The 17,802-nt window shown below is 43.7% G+C and overlaps 1 protein-coding gene across 6 annotated transcripts in view; it reads right to left on the bottom strand.

Annotated features, from left to right (window-relative positions):
- KAT7 (lysine acetyltransferase 7) overlaps positions 1–17,802 on the bottom strand; it is a 55,120-nt gene that overhangs the window by 29,922 nt on the left and 7,396 nt on the right. For 3 of the 6 annotated variants that reach the window (XM_073607800.1, XM_073607797.1, XM_073607795.1), the window contains exon 3: positions 13,974–14,121. In XM_073607800.1, the coding sequence (XP_073463901.1) occupies positions 13,974–14,067 (94 nt within the window). In that variant the 5' untranslated portion in view covers positions 14,068–14,121. Of the gene's footprint in view, positions 1–12,415; positions 12,744–13,973; positions 14,122–15,453; positions 15,652–17,802 lie in introns of those variants that run through there. The other 3 variants (XM_073607801.1, XM_073607798.1, XM_073607799.1) reach the window with 3 other exon arrangements.

Here is a 17,802-nt window from a genome sequence, read left to right on the forward strand (position 1 = left end):
GGTGCAGTCTATATGCCTTCACCAATCTTCTAAGCTGAGGAAATGAAGTAGTATCTGCTCCTAACAAAAGGCAAGCAAAGGGTGAAAAAGAAACTGGCATAGGTGGCACACAGATAGACCTGAAAACAGGTCTGTATGTTAGCTTGCACTAGTTTGCTGCGCTGGAATGTTATGAATGCTGAGAAGGAAGATAAGCTTTGCATCGGTTTCTTTCAGCAGCAAAGGTTTTAGCCTGTCAACATAGATCTGCCACCATTGAACTTTTCCAGGAGCTGTGCAGACAAGGGCTTCATTACTTAAGAGACCTGGAGTAAGGACTACCATAGAGACAGAGCGGTTTTGTTTCCAGCAACCGGGGGTTGCAGGAAAGAAAAAAATAAAATTGCTCAATTTCCCCATCAGTTAGGCCCCATTCACACCTGAGCGTATCGTTTTCAGGCAGAAAGTTGCACGGTTTTACCACGATTATGTACAGGTCAAAAAGGTCACCAATGTAAAAAGCAGAAAAACGCCTGTAATATGCCTAAAAAAAAAGTTCCAGAACTTGTTTGAGCTTCAGGCATTTTGGAGCTTCTGGCTTCAAGCGTTTTGGAGTGGAGATGTGAACCATCTCCATAGAGAATGGATTTTTTTTTTTCCCCTCCAGTGTTTTGTAGCTTCAGGCTTCAAGGGACAAAACGCTCAGGTGTGAATGGGGCCTAAGTGTTGACGGGGTAATCCCTCCTGCGGAGCGACTGTTTTTCGCAACACAGCTCTTAATGCTAGCAACTATAACAGCCGCTAGCAATAAATGGCACATAAAATCCGACAGGCTGATGGTATCAAAGTTGATTGATCAATTTGGGTACATTCAGCCTGCCCATATACATGGTTTGAATCTCGGCTGGTTCCTGATGAAACATCCTAGATTTGAACTGTCTATGGCCAGCTTAAAGTGTTTGTGGAGGTAAAAGAAAAATTTCTATAGTTCCCGCTGATACACAACAGTAAGCTCTTCAGTGCACGCCATTTATAAAAATATGCAGTATAATAGCTTACTTCAGCTGACTGCCCGCTAGTCTCCTCTCCCGATGAGATATCTGCAGGGGGAGGTGCTGGGAAATCCCTGCTGACGTCAGCTGAGAAGAGGAGACCGGCGGGCAGTCACGTGAGCGCTGAATGTCACTCTGAAGCTATTATACTGCATATTTTTATAAATGACATGCACTGCGGAGCTTACTGTTGAATATCAGAGATAGAATAGAAAATAAAGTTTTTTTAGAGCAGGAGGGGAGGATCGGGGAGCACTCAGAGGGGAGGGGGGAAGAGGACACAGGAGACAGATAGCAGGCTGTGGATGACGGAGACACGTATGCTCACAGATCAGAGTAAGCAGCCCTGATAGATTGGAGTCAGCGCAGAGGGGAGGGTAGAAACTGTCAGAATCGGCCAGATATTTCAATGTGTTACAGGGGGCCAGGTGACACACCACAAGCACTGTGCTGTATAACATGCGTTAAGGGAACAGGATTAATTTTTTTTTGGGTTAACACTTTAAGCATACAGCCAACAAAAAGTTAGGACATCGTGTGCACATTTTGGTCCAGGTCTGTAACTTAAAACAGCAAGCCCTTGGAGCCTGCACTCTAATGCCGCGTACACACGAGCGGACTTTACGGCAGACTTTGTCCTGCGGACTTTCCGAATGAACAGACTTGCCTACACACGATCAAAGTCCAACGGATTCGTACACGATGACGTACGACCGGACTAAAGCAAGGAAGTTGATAGCCAGTAGCCAATAGCTGCCCTAGCGTCGGTTTTTGTCCGTCGGACTAGCATACAGACGAGCGGACTTTTCGACCGGACTCGAGTCCGTCGAAAAGATTTGAAACATGTTTCATTTCTAGGTCCGTCGAACTTTTGGGGGGAAAAAAAAAAGTCCGCTGGAGCCCACACACGATCGAATTGTCCGACGGACTCCGGTCTGCCGAACCAAGTATGCCGTAAAGTCCGGCCATGTGTACGCGGCATTAGAAGCACATCAGTAACTGCAGGTCCCGATTACGGTCCTGAATGGTTATCGCTAAAGTGGGAGTAAACACCCGTGGACGATTTTTACCTATAGGTAAGCCTATAATAAGGCTTACCTATTAGGTACAGTAAATATCTCCTGAACGTGCATTGTTTAGAAAATATTTACTTGTGAAGGCATCGGTGATGTCACTAGCGCATGCGCTCTGGAGGAACGACATACCGTGCTTTGCCTTCAGAGCCCTTAGAAGCGGCTCCCGCGCGCATGCAGGGAAGAAGTCATGGTGGCCTGTCCAAACAAAGGACAAGAGCCCACCAAACCGTAAGGAAGACCGGGTGAAGATAGAGGCCCTGACAGTACACCACTAGAGGGATTCGTTTTAAAGGCGGATTTCATATAATGTGTTCGTATGCGATGCATACGAGCACATTATAACTTTCACAAAAAAAAAAAGTTTCCCACCGCTTTAAGAGCCATTCTTGTTCTGCGTGTCTTGGTACGTATACCACTGACAAATAATATTATATATATATATATATATATATATATATATATATATATATATATATATATATATATATATATATATATATATATATATATATATATATATATATATATATATATATATATATATGCGCTACTCCTTTCTTTTCAGATCTCTTCATGGAAAAGAGGCCAACAAGGTTGCATTTGCTGGCTCTGCTCAACAAAGTGATCAGCAGTACGTTCATCTATCTTCCTGTTCAAGCGGAGAGGTGCTTGATCAGCACTCCAGCATCTGTTGAACAGTGGGTGAGAAGTTTTGGCAGCCAAAGTTTGACTTTCAAAGGTTGTCTAATGTTTGGTTTTACTTTTAGGTGGTGCAACCATCTAAGCAGATGCGAAGGTCAGTGACTGACTGAGCCGACAGGATTGAAGCAGAAAGACTAAAAGCCTCAACTGTGTGTGGGCATCCAGGCAAAAACGGAGCTGGTGGACTGCATACAACCTAGTTTTACTACACACATCCCTTACTGTACTAGGGCAGCAGAGGAAAGTAGATCAACCCAAGCAAAGCTAAAAGGCATGCCATGCAGAGTATGAGAGCAATGAGTGTTAATCTACAAGCTAAACAAACCATATTATCCTGTATGCCAAGTTTCTAATAAAATAACGAGTAGCCTGTAGCTACATAGTTCCAGACAATTGGGAAATATGACACACAATCTAGTATCGAAACAATGGTTAGCACTAAAATTGGCTGGCAGGTTAATTACATTGGGAGTACACAGTAAAATCTGGAGTAAAGAAGCGGGCCCACATTACCCATGGCAGCCAAACTTCAGTTGGCAGCTGCTGTCTAAACTAAAAAACCCAACACCAGTGATTATAGACCCCAAGTTTGTATGGATTGATCATCTGAGGAAATCTGAATTAGTTCACGCACCCAAATACCTGAACTGTGGGGTATTCAGATTGTCTGAATAGCTAATCTCTAGGTCAAGGTAGTGACCATGTGTCCCTGCATTGGTATCTCTGGAAATCCTACTTTAGTAGAACAGTATTTAAATTGACTGCAAACGAACGGGCCTAGTCTAAAATTAAAATACAGTTCTAGCCCTCATTAGGCTTCAAATTGATCGTTGCTTCCCTGCGAGCTCCCTTTGGATCCTAGACCATGGCAGTGCCTTGACTTCTGCTTAGGTCGCGCTTCGCCCCAATTATTCAACTATCAGAACCCAGAAATCAGTGGGCAGTTGACAGGTAAATGGCAGGGAAGCACAAGTCTATGGATATTTTAAACATGGATACATCCAGGGCTTGACAAATTTGCTTGTAATGTAGGAGCCAGCTAAAAAGGTTAGGAGCCATCTCTCCGCTAAGCAGGCGGATGACAGGTCTGTGTCTGCTCTGCTATGCAGCATGAACACGGACATTGTCCTGCTCTCCTCTATGTCCGTTTCCAGGACCATCATTCGTCTGTTTTTGTGTCTACTGACATCCACCGCTCTATAGGACTGGAGGGTCCGTTCGGGTCTGCCTAAAAAACGGACAGGCGGACCTGATCGGACAACCCATGTAAAAGGAGCCTTTTGGCTGTGTGGCTGTGGCATGACCGGGAGAGTGCAAAACTGAAGAAAATGAAAAATAAAATAAAAAAAAATATATATTTTTTTTTCATTAAAACTGTTTCCATCTTTGTGGGGATGTAAATGGAACAGAGGCTGTTGCAACCAGCTACCCTACACTCCGTCCACTCACCATTAGGCAACGGGTGCCAGATCAAGCCCACAACACCTTCAAGCTCTTCCCTCTTGGGAAGGAGATGTCGGAGGTGGGTGGGCAGTAAGAGCAGGCAGGGAAAGCCCTCAGCGCGTTCAGGGACTGCTTGTCACAGCCCTGGCCACCAGTTCCCCATGCCTATGTAAGCATCTCACTTCAGCAGGCCACAAAGTCGCAGCCTTAATTACTAGCTGGCGTGGCATCTTAGTCCACGCACCTGTGCGAGGTGGGGGGTGTGTAGGGAAGCTATGGTGGTTGGGGGTCTGGCACGGGGACAAGACACCTGCGGCACTTTAGCCCAGGTCCCATGCCGCTAATTCTAGTTGCCAATGTGACCTGGCACCTGGGGTTTGTCAAGCCATGGTTACATTGATCCAATGTCCCTATGCATACAACATATCTGGCCGATCCCCCTGGAAGCTAGAAACCATTGAAGACAGACATTGATACCTCAGTGATCTTAAGCTTCTGGGTCCCGTGCCGAGCAGCTGCCCTGCTTACTGGACACAAGAAGCTGGCCGCCTGACCTGGGTGCCATTCAGAGAATGCTTTGCATTTTCGGAATAAATGCAGAGCATTTTGACTGGATGAGGTGGAGAACATGACACCACCACCCCACCTCATCCAATTAGAACGCTTTGCATTCATTAAAAAATGCAAGGCATTATCAGAATGGCGTCAGTGTCTAGCGGCTGAACGCAGCAGGCTAGCCACTGAGTACTGGACCTGGAAGCCAGTGGAGATCAATGGAACAGCAGTGTCTACTTCAGTGATTTCCAGCATCCAGGGGCATTGGCCAGGTATGGTATATGCATAGTTACATTGGACCAAGCTAAATTATATTATATAAATGTATAAAATATCTACACCTGCAATTATTTTTGAAGATTATTCTACTTGCAGACCAAACACAATGCTGCAGTGTGGCATTTCCAATACCTCAGACACATTTTAAGACATGCCAGGTCTCTACACAGCAGGTATACTGGTACGCTCAATGGATTTCATGTTCAGGCACGCTGGAAAGTGCCAGCAAATATCTGCTAAGGCAAACTGACCACAGATATTCTAAACTGAACAACCATGAGGTCAGCTCTACTCTGCAACTGTCAGATAGTCATACTCATCACATGACTACATGAGAATCTTTTAGGTGCTGGCAATATACATATACACAACAGATACCAGAGATATCATGTAGGTATTGGCATTATTATATCAGGCTAGGAAGAGGAGTCTACTGTAGTATATATCAAAAGAAAACCTCCAAAAATTTCCTTTCAGATATCCTGGCACTGGAGAATTGCACCAAAACCAGAATGTCATTACAGAGCAAAAAGTCCCTGCATTTCCTCACTCCAAAGCAAAAGAAGGATTGCGATGATCCAGCGAAAGGAAAGAGAAGAACAGCTAGAATTTCAGTAGTAAAGAGACACAGTTGCTTTTTTTAATTAGGGTTAAAGAGCTGCTCTTCTAAGAAGACAACAGCATGAAGCATAGGCGCTAATTAAAATGAATTGCTTTGTCCACGTGCAGTTTGGATTGCAAAGAAAGCCGCTTTGCTAATTTTCTAATGAACGGCAGCTCAACGCTAAACTCCCCAGATGAGCTTAATACATATTCAGCCAAAACCAAAATATGAGCAAACATGAACTCGCTAAACTAAACGAAAGCAATTCATTTTAAGCAGACTATATTAAATTAAAAGCGTTCCTATCGGCTGCAATATCTCTTGCTCACTAAGAACCCTCTGTGTGTAAACTAAGCAATAACGTGCCTGCAGAACTACATAGGCAGCCATCCTGAAAATATATTCCCCACCTTGCTTGGCACAGTTAGAGAACCAATAGAGGCTGACTCACAGACTCACACGTCAGAAAGGCACCATCACCAAGCGGAGGTTGGAAGATCTGGGTGAGGTGAGTACTTTGTAAAGGTGACCCCACAAACTGCAGATTTTAATAGTGAATAGGCAAACATGACATACTATTTTGATTCGGTTGAGATTTGAAGAGCACCTGGTCAATGACTTCCTAAGTTGAGTGTGTTTGTATCGGTCTCCGATTGGCTGGAAGATTCAGCTCACTGAGTCAAGTCAGGTGGCTTCAAGTATTACTATAAAGTTTTTTTTGTTAGGTTTTTTTTTTTTAACAAAAATGACATACCTGCTCTGTAATTGTTTTGCACAGAGCAGCCCCGAACCTCCTCTTCTTGGGTCCACCACTGGCGCTCCTACCTCCATTAGCAAGCCGCTTGCTATGGTGGCACTCATGCGTGCTCGCTCCCAAACCCTGCTCTGCATGCCCATAAGACAGACAAGAGCATGGCTCAGCCTAATTCCCTGCTCAGAGCCTGTGATTAACAATGGCTCCCGCTGCTATGTCTGAGCCAATGAGAAAGAGCTGCTGCTCTCGTGCACATCGCTGGAATGAGATCGGGCTCCGGTAAGTATGAAGGGGAGCTGCACAGTTTTTTTTTTTTTTTACCTTCATGCATAGTGGTAAAAAAACCTTCACCGTTTAGACCTCAATGAAATCGGCTTTGAAATCACGCTGAAGTAGCACCATTTCAAAGTCACACCAGTGTGAACCAGGACTAGATTCCAAAGCAGTGTCAGACTGGTGCAGAGTCACTACAAGTGAATGAAACCAATAGCAGCCTGTAAGTCCGACAGACAATGGAAAGGCATCAGGTATGAGATTTTGTGTATTCCAGTATGAAAATTATGTGTATTCATGAAGTTATAAGCTCTGCTGCATTAGGCCTTCACATGTTCACCTAAAATAACCAGGTCACCAAAATGAAATCCCCCCCCCCCCCACTGTGCTCAGTGGTTTCTTCCGCTAACCTCCCTGTCCCTTCAGGATAAAGTAGTGACATGGAGGTTTGCAGAAGGAACCACTAAACTTGTGGGGTACACAGGAGGCTGACGTTCCTAGAAGTGTTGGTTTCTCAGATTTAAGGAGGAAGGTTTCTCTTTAATGAAGTTGTTTTTTGGCAGATCTTTTAGAGCAACTTTATTTTGGCAACAGGTGTGAGGGACCAGTAGCACACACAGAAGAAGCCTGCCAAAGCAAGGAATAAGATTAAAGGATTACACCTTATTCCCCTACCCATCGACAAAACTAAGCAAGTAACCCTTGCTGTACCTGGAGTTGAGTTTTAAAGCGGATCTACGGGTTTTCTGTGACTTTAAATAGTTCATTTGGACCAAGCTGGTCCAAAAACACTATTACCTTCACTAAGTGCTGCACTGGCTCTAACCACTTATAGATCTCAGCTACAGTTATGCTCATAAGTTTATATACCCTGGCAAAAGTTATGATTTGGCTATATTCAGAGAATATGACACAAACTTTTTTCACTCATGGTTAGTGTTTGGCTGAAGCCATTTATTATCAATCAATTGTGTTTACTCTTTAAATCCCAATCACAAGAAAAAATACCCAAATGACCCTGATCAAAAAAGTTTACATACCCCAGTTCTTAATACCGTGTATTGCCCCCTTTAACATCAAATGACAGCTTGAAGTCTTTTGTGGTATTTGTGGATGAGGCTCTTTATCTTCTCAGATGGTAAAGCTGCCCATTCCTATTGGCAAAAAGCCTCCAGTTCCTGTAAATTCTCGGGCTGTCTTGCATGAACTTCATGTTTGAGATTTCCCCAGAGTGGCTCAATGATATTGAGGTCAGGAGACTGAGATGGTCACTCCAGAACCTTCACTTTATTCTGCTGAAGCCCACAACAGTTCAACATGGCCTTGTGTTTTGGATCATTGTCATGTTGGAATGTCCAAGTACGTCCCATGCGCAGCTTTCTGGCTGATGAATGCAAATGTTCCTCCAGTATTTGATAACATACTGCATTCATCTTGCCATCAATTTTGACCAAATTTCCTGTGCCTTTGTAGCTCACACATCCCCAAAACATCAGCGATCCACCTCCATGTTTCACAGTAGGAATGGTGTACCTTTCATCATAGGCCTTGATGACTTCTCTCCAAATGTAGTGTTTATGGTGATTGCCAAAAAGCTAAATTTTGGTCTTACCACTCCAAATGACTTTGTGCCAGAAGGTTTGAGGCTTGTCTGCTGTTTGGCGTATTGTAAGCTGGATACTTTGTGGCATTGAGTAGTAATGGCTTTCTTCTGGGGACTCGACCATGCAGCCCATCTTTCAAGTGCCTCCTTATTGTGCATCTTGAAACAGCCACACCACATTTTTTAGAGAGTTCTGTATTTCACCCGAAGTTCTAATCCACTTTGTTTAAATTTTTTTCCAATGACCAAACACTACTTTTACAAAAATGCAATAAAATAGTTTCCACAAATATAAATCCACCCCATTAAGAACCCACCCCTCCCATTTTACTCTACTTGCCAGTTGAGAGTCTATTTCCAACACCCTCAAACATATATGTGATTATAGCTGGAAGATTAACCCCTTTAGGGAAGTAGCGTTCACTAAGGTTACTAATAAAAGCATATTGCTCCATTCCAATCTCTCCTCCCTAAACTGTGTTGTCAATGCATGTCTCAACTGCAAGTATTGGTAAAAATTTATATTTGGAAAACCAAATTCCTCCTTTAATCCCTGGAAAGTCTTCAATACCCCCGCTGTATATAACTGACAGTCTTACCACCCCCCTCTGCTTCCAGTTTGAAAAATTATCCAAACCCACAAGCTCTGACAACTTCACACTATCCCAAATAGGTGTAAATGCGCTATACTCAGAGTACTGGAAAATTGATCTTGTTATACTCCACACCTTCAGCAACAGTTTTGCTAAAGGACATTGATCCTCTCCTTTCAGTAATCCTGCCTCTAATGCCTATCAGGGATGTGTGTGGGGTACAGGCTAACAATGTTTGTGAGTTATAATTAGTAATAGCGTTACACACTTCCCAACCCCCCACCCCCCACTAGTTGAGAAGCCAGGAAATAGATCCAGGGGTGTGGTACCGCCAACACTCAACCGAATTCTGGGTTTCCCTTTCCTCCAAATGAAGTCCCTAAAGAGGCCCTCCACTTTCTTGAACCAGACTCCAGGGATCCATATTGGGGAGTTATGCAAGATGTGTTAGGAGTTGAGGCAGCCATATCATTTTAATGAGGCTACACCGTTATTTCTTGGTTTGCTTCCCCCACTTTAGATCTATACAAATCAGAATAATAATGAAAAACCCTTATTATTTCTATGGGGACCTAGTTACCCCACCACTAGGAGTTTCAATAGACGTTATGGAGGTAGAAGAGCTCTGGGACCTAGCCAAAAGGGCCAGCATATGCCCAGTTCTTTCTCCCTCCTCATACTGTGCTTGTTTTAAGAAAAACCTTCTGTTCTCAGCCTTCTCTAAGGACAGAGTTCGATATAACTGCTGTGCATCAGTCCAATTAACCAAATTATCTGGCGATGGCTCCTTTACATATAACTTCTCCATATCAGACACTCTTCCTATTATTGTGTGTCACTGGGTGGTGTTCCCGCCAAATGTCTTTTAGACCTGTTTCTTTAAATATCTTGTATAGGGGCGTATACGAGGGTCTGATCTGATCTTTTTCCCAAGGGGAACTTATCAACCTGAATATTCATCACCATAATAAAAAAGACCCATTATGAAGACGGGAACTCTTGGTTTATCCGCTATAAAATTCCAGTATATATTTAATAACTTCTATCCTAAAAAGGGGGAGGGACATACACACAAGTACAAGTGGCATTTCTGCCAACATGCAATGTATAAATATGAATCTACCCTCGCCATCTATCCTAACCTGCAATCACATAACACAGAGGAATGTATTAAAAATACTTGTACCTCTTGAGTATGGGGTATGCACGGAGTAGTACTGGCGAGAAAACCCTCTAAGCGGGACGCTGTTTCTTTTGTCAAATGTGTCTCCTGCAAACAGAGCACTGTACGGAGTTCTGCATGACCATCTCCTGTCCAGCCATTCTCCTCCGGTCCCCCTTTCTTCCATTTGGTCTGTGCCTCTTCTGACTGCTGAGCGCATGGGCGTTACCTCCTAGGGACGGTGATCCGATTACAGCCCGTGGCTGTATGGACACCCAAGAGCCCAATGTCATTTGCCATTAGGTCCGCCTTCTGGCCACCCACCGCCCCTTATCTCCTCCCTTTATCATCCACCTCTCTTCCCATACAGGTACGGACACTGTCCTCCTATTCCATCTAATTGGAGGGCCCTCTGTGTCCCACCCACGTCCATTCACACCGCACGGCTTGGGCCATGTGACGCGATCGACATGACACCTGGCATTCTGGGCAATGTAGACCGTTGGATGTGGATACTGCACAGGCGCGATGGCCATATTTCGTCCGCTCCCAGTCAGTGATGTCACACGCTGACCGGGTGTGGGGCTATAAAGGCAGATCTCGCCAGCCTCTTTTCGCTGGCTTTAAGTGGCGCTGCTATTTTGGACTTTCCTATTGAAGGTAATGTCTAGGATGGGGGGGTTTCTTCAGCACTGACCCTCATTATTTCATTTGAGATGCTTCCAACCTCACTTTTTCGTTCCCTTTTTACCACTCTTGTGCCTTAGGCTCTCATATGCCGTGATATCCTGGGAGTGCTTGGTATTCAATCCAGGCACTGTTTTACGTCAACACTTTCTGTTCATTGAACAATATTTTGAAGCTCAGGATTGTTTCACACCTTTTTAAAGGGTAAGGTAATAGTTATTATCTAGTGGCATTTTGTGGGTTAATCTGAGTCAGAGTCAACTTTACATTAATGTCATTTATCTATTATTGTTTAATCTGTCCATCCTAAACGCCAGCCTAAATGCCTCTCTTCGATTGATTATATATCTTCGGTCATCTCAGCGCCCCCTCTTAAATTTTATTCTTACGTTTTCTTGGAATGCAGAGGCTATTTAGCCCTATTTATGGGACAGACATGGGCTCTATGAGAGTTGTCTCCATCTAAGATTTTTTTCTCTTCCAGCTTTTATTGATCTCCTTTTTGCCCTCTGCAGCCACACTACGGTAGTATTGGCTTGCCTTCCTTGGGACCTACACCTTGCTGACTCTGCTCGTGGGGGCATCAAGGTAGGTTGGGTGATTGCTCTGGGGCAGTGGGGTGTTGAGTCCCACTATATGGTGGTGTGTGTGTGTGTGTGTGTGCGTGTGTGTGGAGTTGAGACTACCAGTACCCTGTCGCCCAATTATTCAGTATTGCGCACCATGTCTAACCTTACATCATCTCTCTACATTATTTCTATTGTCTGTTTTTTTCTTTGGAGAGCTATAATTATTTTGGTCACGTCTTATTCCCCTGAAGAAGCCAATGTCTTGGCGAAACATGTAGGGAAGACTTGACCCGCCACTATAAAAAAGCCAATATCATCTCAGCTATTAGTATATATTCTATATGCTCTGTTTGCTTAATGATGTGAATTTATATTTGTAATATGCGCTGTAAAATACATTGTAATAAAATGTGTTATTTTAACGATAATTCTTATTGCGTTGTTTTGGCACCGCAATAATCCCCTTCCCTCTGTCGCTTTTTAAACAAATCCTTGGGATGAGGTGCTGTATCTAACAAGGACATATATCAGCCACTTTCTTTATCTATTCAGAGCACTGTTGTCCTAAGAGTTGAGGCAGTCTTAAATAAGGCCATTTTTTTTAAATGGATCACCCAGTCCTCTCACATTCCATGAGCAAATTGTCACCTAACCATTTTAACTCAAAAAATATAACAAGCCAGTAAATGATAATCCCACCCTTGTGTGTGCATATATGTGCCAACCCACAGGGGGTGGATACATTTAAATTCCAATTTATTTTGCTCCAAAACCTGTTTTATTTTGTGCCAAATAATTAAATCTGTGTAATTTATATAAATTCCTATGAGACAAGAGAACCCCCCTTCCTCCTTCCCCATCCCCCCACTGCCACTTGGGGGCATAGATTGTGGCCCTGTGTTCTAATTGTGCAAATACCAGGATTATTTTTTGACATAATCACCATGCGTCAGTGCCTATACACTTCTGACTAAACAATTACACCTTTTAGTCGCAAAAAATAAAAAATATCTCAAATGACCTAATAAAATAGACAACCCATGCCTCCAAATCCTAGTGCTGTGTAGGTTGCTGTATAACTTACCTGAAGATATCTGTGGGTTTTTCTTTGCATCCCAAACAATTTTCCTGGCAGTTGTGGCTGAAATTTTAGTTGGTCTACCTGACCGTGGTTTGGTTTCAACAGAACCCCTCATTTTCCACTTCTTGATTAGAGTTTGAACATTGCTGATTGGCATTCTCAATTCCTTGGATATCTTTTTATATCCCTTTCCTGTTTTCTACAGTTCAACTACCTTTTCCTGCAGATCCTTTGACAGGTCTTGCTTTCCCCATGACAAGAATCCAGAAACGTCAGTGCAGCACTGGATGAAAGATGCAAGGGTCTGTCAGGAGTCCAGAAACTCATTGACCTAATAACACACACACTAATTACAAGCAAACAGATCACAGGTGAGGATGGTTACCTTCTACAGCCATTCAAACCCCTTTGTGTCAACTTATGTGTATGTTATCAGGCAAAAATCACCAGGGTAAACTTTTGACCAGGGTCATTTGGGTAGTTTCTGTTGTGAATATGAGTTAAAAAGAGTAAACACAGTTGTATGATAATAAATGGCTTCAGCCAAACACTAACCATGAGTGAAAGAAACCTTGTGTTAATCATATTCTCTTTAAAATGGCCAAGAAATCAAATTCTGCCAGAGTATGTAAACTTATGAGCATATCTATATACACAGTACAGTGCTGGGTTCCGGCTGTAAGAGACTCTCGTCTCACACTCGGAACAAATCGGTGCTCAGCCATTCATAGGCAGCTTTGTATTCTGTGAATAAGTTGGAGAGTGTGACATCAGCCCATCTCCCCACCTTAATCGTAGGAAGCTTCGTATTCATTCCTATGAATGGCTGAGCGACATGCCTTGATCCTGCAGGCTCTCAGTACATACACCATCTGCCTTACCTCTGATATGGGCAGGCAGTAAACATAAATGGACTACGAGTGCTCTCACCAGTGCCCTCGGAGGTTAGTGGGAACTACAAGCCTCCTGTCATTGAGGCCGACAATAGATATAGTTCAATAATTCACAGAATGAAAGAAGCAGCTATGTGGGCAGAGCACCTCACAACCGCGCTGTTTTTAAATTCTAACTGTGGGTGCGGGGGATCCCCCAATGTCACAGATTGGGGAGCGGGAGGAGAGGAGACAGAAGCTAGAACATGTTACATATTCCACCCTAAATACAGGAGGAACATGTAACATGTTCTAAAACTAAATGTATTCTTTAAAGCAGGGTCTGACAGTATTGACAAAGGTCATCCATGCAAAACCTCAGATCAGCAGGATGTGTTATTTACACAACTCACCTCACCCACTCCACTGAATTAAATTGTGTTTTTATTGCCCCAGCCCTTAGGCCCAACATGGCTGCCTATGCAGTAAGACTAATAACTTCATACACTAGATACCCATCTGATTCTCTTAACTTGGCTCTACATATCTACATAGAACAACAAACATTCAAATACAGATATAACATGCAAATAACATGACTAAATTATATTTGCACTACACACACCTAGCAGAGCAAACCATTGCTACTTTCCTGCACAATCAATAATGTCATGTAAAGAGGATGTTACCTTGTGAGCTCTGGCTGAGTCTTGCAGTGGATCGTGTAATGCGCGCAGGTCCCCGGGAATTTCCATCGCTTTCAGAACTGTCAGTGTGCTCCATGTCTGTAGAGAAATCGGAATCTTCTGTCCCGTCCGAACTGCTTCCAGCATTCCTCTATGGAACACGCTGAGATTAGGAATGCCACTGCTAGTCACATTACTTATAATGAACTGAATGTGACCCCATCCAGTTAATGAGTAGAAAAATCACAAAGCAATACAAACCCACCCCCTCATCAGGAGGACCACAATACAAAACACGGTTCTTGTACAGTGACGCCAAAGCATAATGGTTTGTGCATCTTTTTAAACAAGGAATTCAAATGTACTCACTCTTGTCTATGGTGAATGCTGTGTCTCAGCAATGCTACAGAACATCTTGTAAACACTGGCCTGAGAAGCAGTGTGCACAGCAAACATTTGCAAAAGTTTTAGCAAGTTTCAAGCAGGTCTCCTAAAGCTGAATTCCGGGAATTGCTCAACAACTACCCAGTTCCCACCACCCCCTTACTGCATGGGAGAAATGCTTAAAGCGGTTGTATACCCGCTGAATTTTTTTTTTTTTACCCCTGTAAAGCAAAAGGCATAATGAGCTAGTATGCACCGCATACTAGCTTATTATGAAATACTTACCTTAGAACGAGGCGTCAGTATCTTACCTGGTCCACGCCGAGGTAGCTGACATGTTGCCTCGGCGTGTCTTCCGGGTATCGCGGTTCCAGCGCTGTGAGTGGCTGGAGCTGCGATGTCATCACTCCCGCGCATGCGCGCAGGAGATTTCTTTCCCGGCAAGGTCCGGCAGTTGCCGGGCCTTCAGCCGAGAATCCCCTGTGCGCATGCGCAGCTGCAGTGAGCGGCTCATAGCAAGGGGAATATCTCCTAAACCGTACAGGCCTAATAAGGCCTACAGGTAAGCCTTATTATAGGCTCACCTGTAGGTAAAAGAAAAAAAAAAAAAAAAAAAAGACTATTCAACCACTTTAAAGCTGAACTCCAGGTATAGCAGGTATAGGTTTTACTGCATAGTTACAGTGTTCCAGCTTGGACCAATGTAAAGCATGTATATGCCATACCCAAAAGGAAAAAGGTGGAAACAGTAGCAGAGACTACTACAATGATTGTCACAATCATCAAAGTTCCGTGCTGGGTGGTTTCCCGCTGCATAGCTAACGCAGGGGGTCACTAGCTCAGCAGAGTCACCATTCACAGAATGCCTCACATTTTTCTGAATGCAGGGTATTTTCTGGTTGGACTAGGTGGAGATTTGTGACGACACTGCCCTGCCTCTCCACCTCACTCAATCAGGGAACACCTTGTACTCATTAGGAATGCAATTCTTACCAAGCCTGGGAAGGTGACCTCCTGTGGTCCGTGTGCAGCAGGGCAGCCGGCATACCTGGAATTCAGCTTTAAGATTAGGGGTAGTGGTATAAGGTGTAGTACTCACATTATTCCTCGCTCCGATGCTCAGCTCTTCTCCCTCTGCTTCACAATGTGAAAGATACATTGTTGTCCTCCCATACAATGCAGGGCCATTTTTTTTTGCATTGTACTTGACTTCAATGTGCAACTTCCAGCCAGAGCATCCTAAAGAAAAGACTTTGAGGGACGAGTAGCAAACAGTTCACAGCACTTCACTACCAGCAATATTCAACTCATTTCCTGTGAGCCCAGAACCCCAGGGACCTGCCTCCCCATCATGGCAGCCAGCGCTCGCAAGAGAATGCGGCAGAAAGCAGCATTCAGGCCCTTCTCACAAGAGGGAAAAAAGTGTGACTTTTTTTAATACCATTTTTGTGACCAAAGAAACCTAGACCAAATATAGCCGTGTCTGTATGCCTAACCTGTCTAAATCACAATTACAGCTGAGCCAGCGGGTTTGTTTGTAAACAAACCCACCTGAGCATCAGCATTAGCAGTCATAGGGATCACATGATTGGGAAACAATCACAGTGGTCCAAGTCAGCAACAGTGATGTCTCAGAACTAGGAGCCCACACTACTCCACCCACACGGCCGCATCATAAATTCACAGATTCCTGTGAATCCAACGAACTACAAGTACCGACATGGGATGACCACAAACCACTGCTTAATTAGGAAGCAGGACAATAGTACAATGGAACCTCGGATTACGAGCATAATCAATGCCAGGAGTATGCTCGTAATCCAAAGTACTCGCATATCAAAGCGAGTTTTCCCATTGAAGTCAATGGAAATGAAAATAATTAGTTCCGCATTGACTTCAATGGGATGCAATACCGCATGCGGCCAGAGGCAGGGGGCGCCGGAGAGCCTTGGAAACGGCCGAAAAGGCCCGAGCACACTTCGGTTGACCTTGGCAAACCTCGTTCACGAGCCTTTCCGAGGTTTGCTGAGATCAGCCGAACTGTCCTCTGGCTTTTCCGTGGATTTCTGATCGCCGATTGCCGCTGTTTGGCTCCGGCGCCGCCCACCTCAGGCCAAAAGCCGTACTGCACACAGCTTTTGGCCTGAATCCTGCTCGTTTTGCGAGACAACACTCGCAAACCAAGTTAGGATTTTTAGAAATACAGTGCTCGTTTTGCCAAACGCTCGTTAACCGCGTTACTCGCAAACCCAAGTTCCACTGTATATGCAATATATTGATCAACAATACTTCAATCAACTCCCATCCTTTGAGCTATGTGTATAAATGTGCAGCTGCGATCCCTCTTTTTAAATGGCGTTGTCTTTTTTAATAATTTGGAAGGTTATACTCAGACCACTATTTTTGGTATTTTGTCATATTTGATATTATGGTGTGTTTTTTCTAAATAAAATTTTATCAAATTCAACCGTAGTGTTCAGTTACTGTGACCCCTTTGGAAGGCCTTGTCCTTTCTTTTTTTCTTACAAGTACCGACAGCCTTTGTAACTGTAGTTCTCAATGAACTACCAGGGCGCTGTTGAGCGATGTGGTAGTTTATCGAGTCTTCCTGTCATTGTGAAACTGCCTGTACAGGCAGACAGCTTACACTGACATTCTGCAGGAGTCCTGCATGGCACCAGTGATCTGCTAATCGTGGGTGCAATGCTTTCCAAGCTCCTACAAAGAAAAAAAAAAGTAAAAGCATATTTTTTTTCTTACCTGCAAAAAAAAAAAAAAAAAAAAAAAAAAAAAAAAAAAAAAAAAATGCATTTATTTTTACGCAAACTTCTCTTTTAAGGAAAAGCTAGCACTCCTACTGAGATCCATGTTCGATACTGCCAGGATGTAGCTGAAGACTGCTTAAAGGCTTCAAGAAAGCAGTTTAACTCTTGCGGAAAGTTTTGAAAGACTTGCTGTACACACCACTCTTAAGACATGCATTTACAAGATGAAGCCTTTGTAAACTTGGCTAAAGAAAAACACACCACAGGTCCTATAAACATCTCAACTTTCTATGTCTTTTATATGAAAACGTACCTCTCCTGTTAACTTCGACCTCATTGTAGAGCCACAGGAGTAAGTTCATATCACTACAGTGGGCTGCATTAGTTACTTGTGTGGTCAGTAAATTAAACAGAGGTCAGGCAGCAATGAAGGCACCAACAATACTGGAAGGATTTCGGAGTACAAGCAAGCATCTTTTAAAAGCAGAACTCCATGCAAACCGCTACATACGCAATTTAAATTCTGCAACTCTGTACAGCACAGCTGGTGATTAAGGCCCCTTTCACTTGGGGCAGATTCCATTCTGATCAGCGGGGAAACAGCTCACAGGTCCCCTGCTGATCGGAGCAGAGTGGGCGGCTGACACATCCAAGACCGCTCAGTTTCTGCAGAGCAGACATGA

This window comes from Aquarana catesbeiana, linkage group LG12 (assembly GCF_042186555.1).
Source record: "Aquarana catesbeiana isolate 2022-GZ linkage group LG12, ASM4218655v1, whole genome shotgun sequence".
Lineage (NCBI taxonomy): Eukaryota > Metazoa > Chordata > Amphibia > Anura > Ranidae > Aquarana > Aquarana catesbeiana.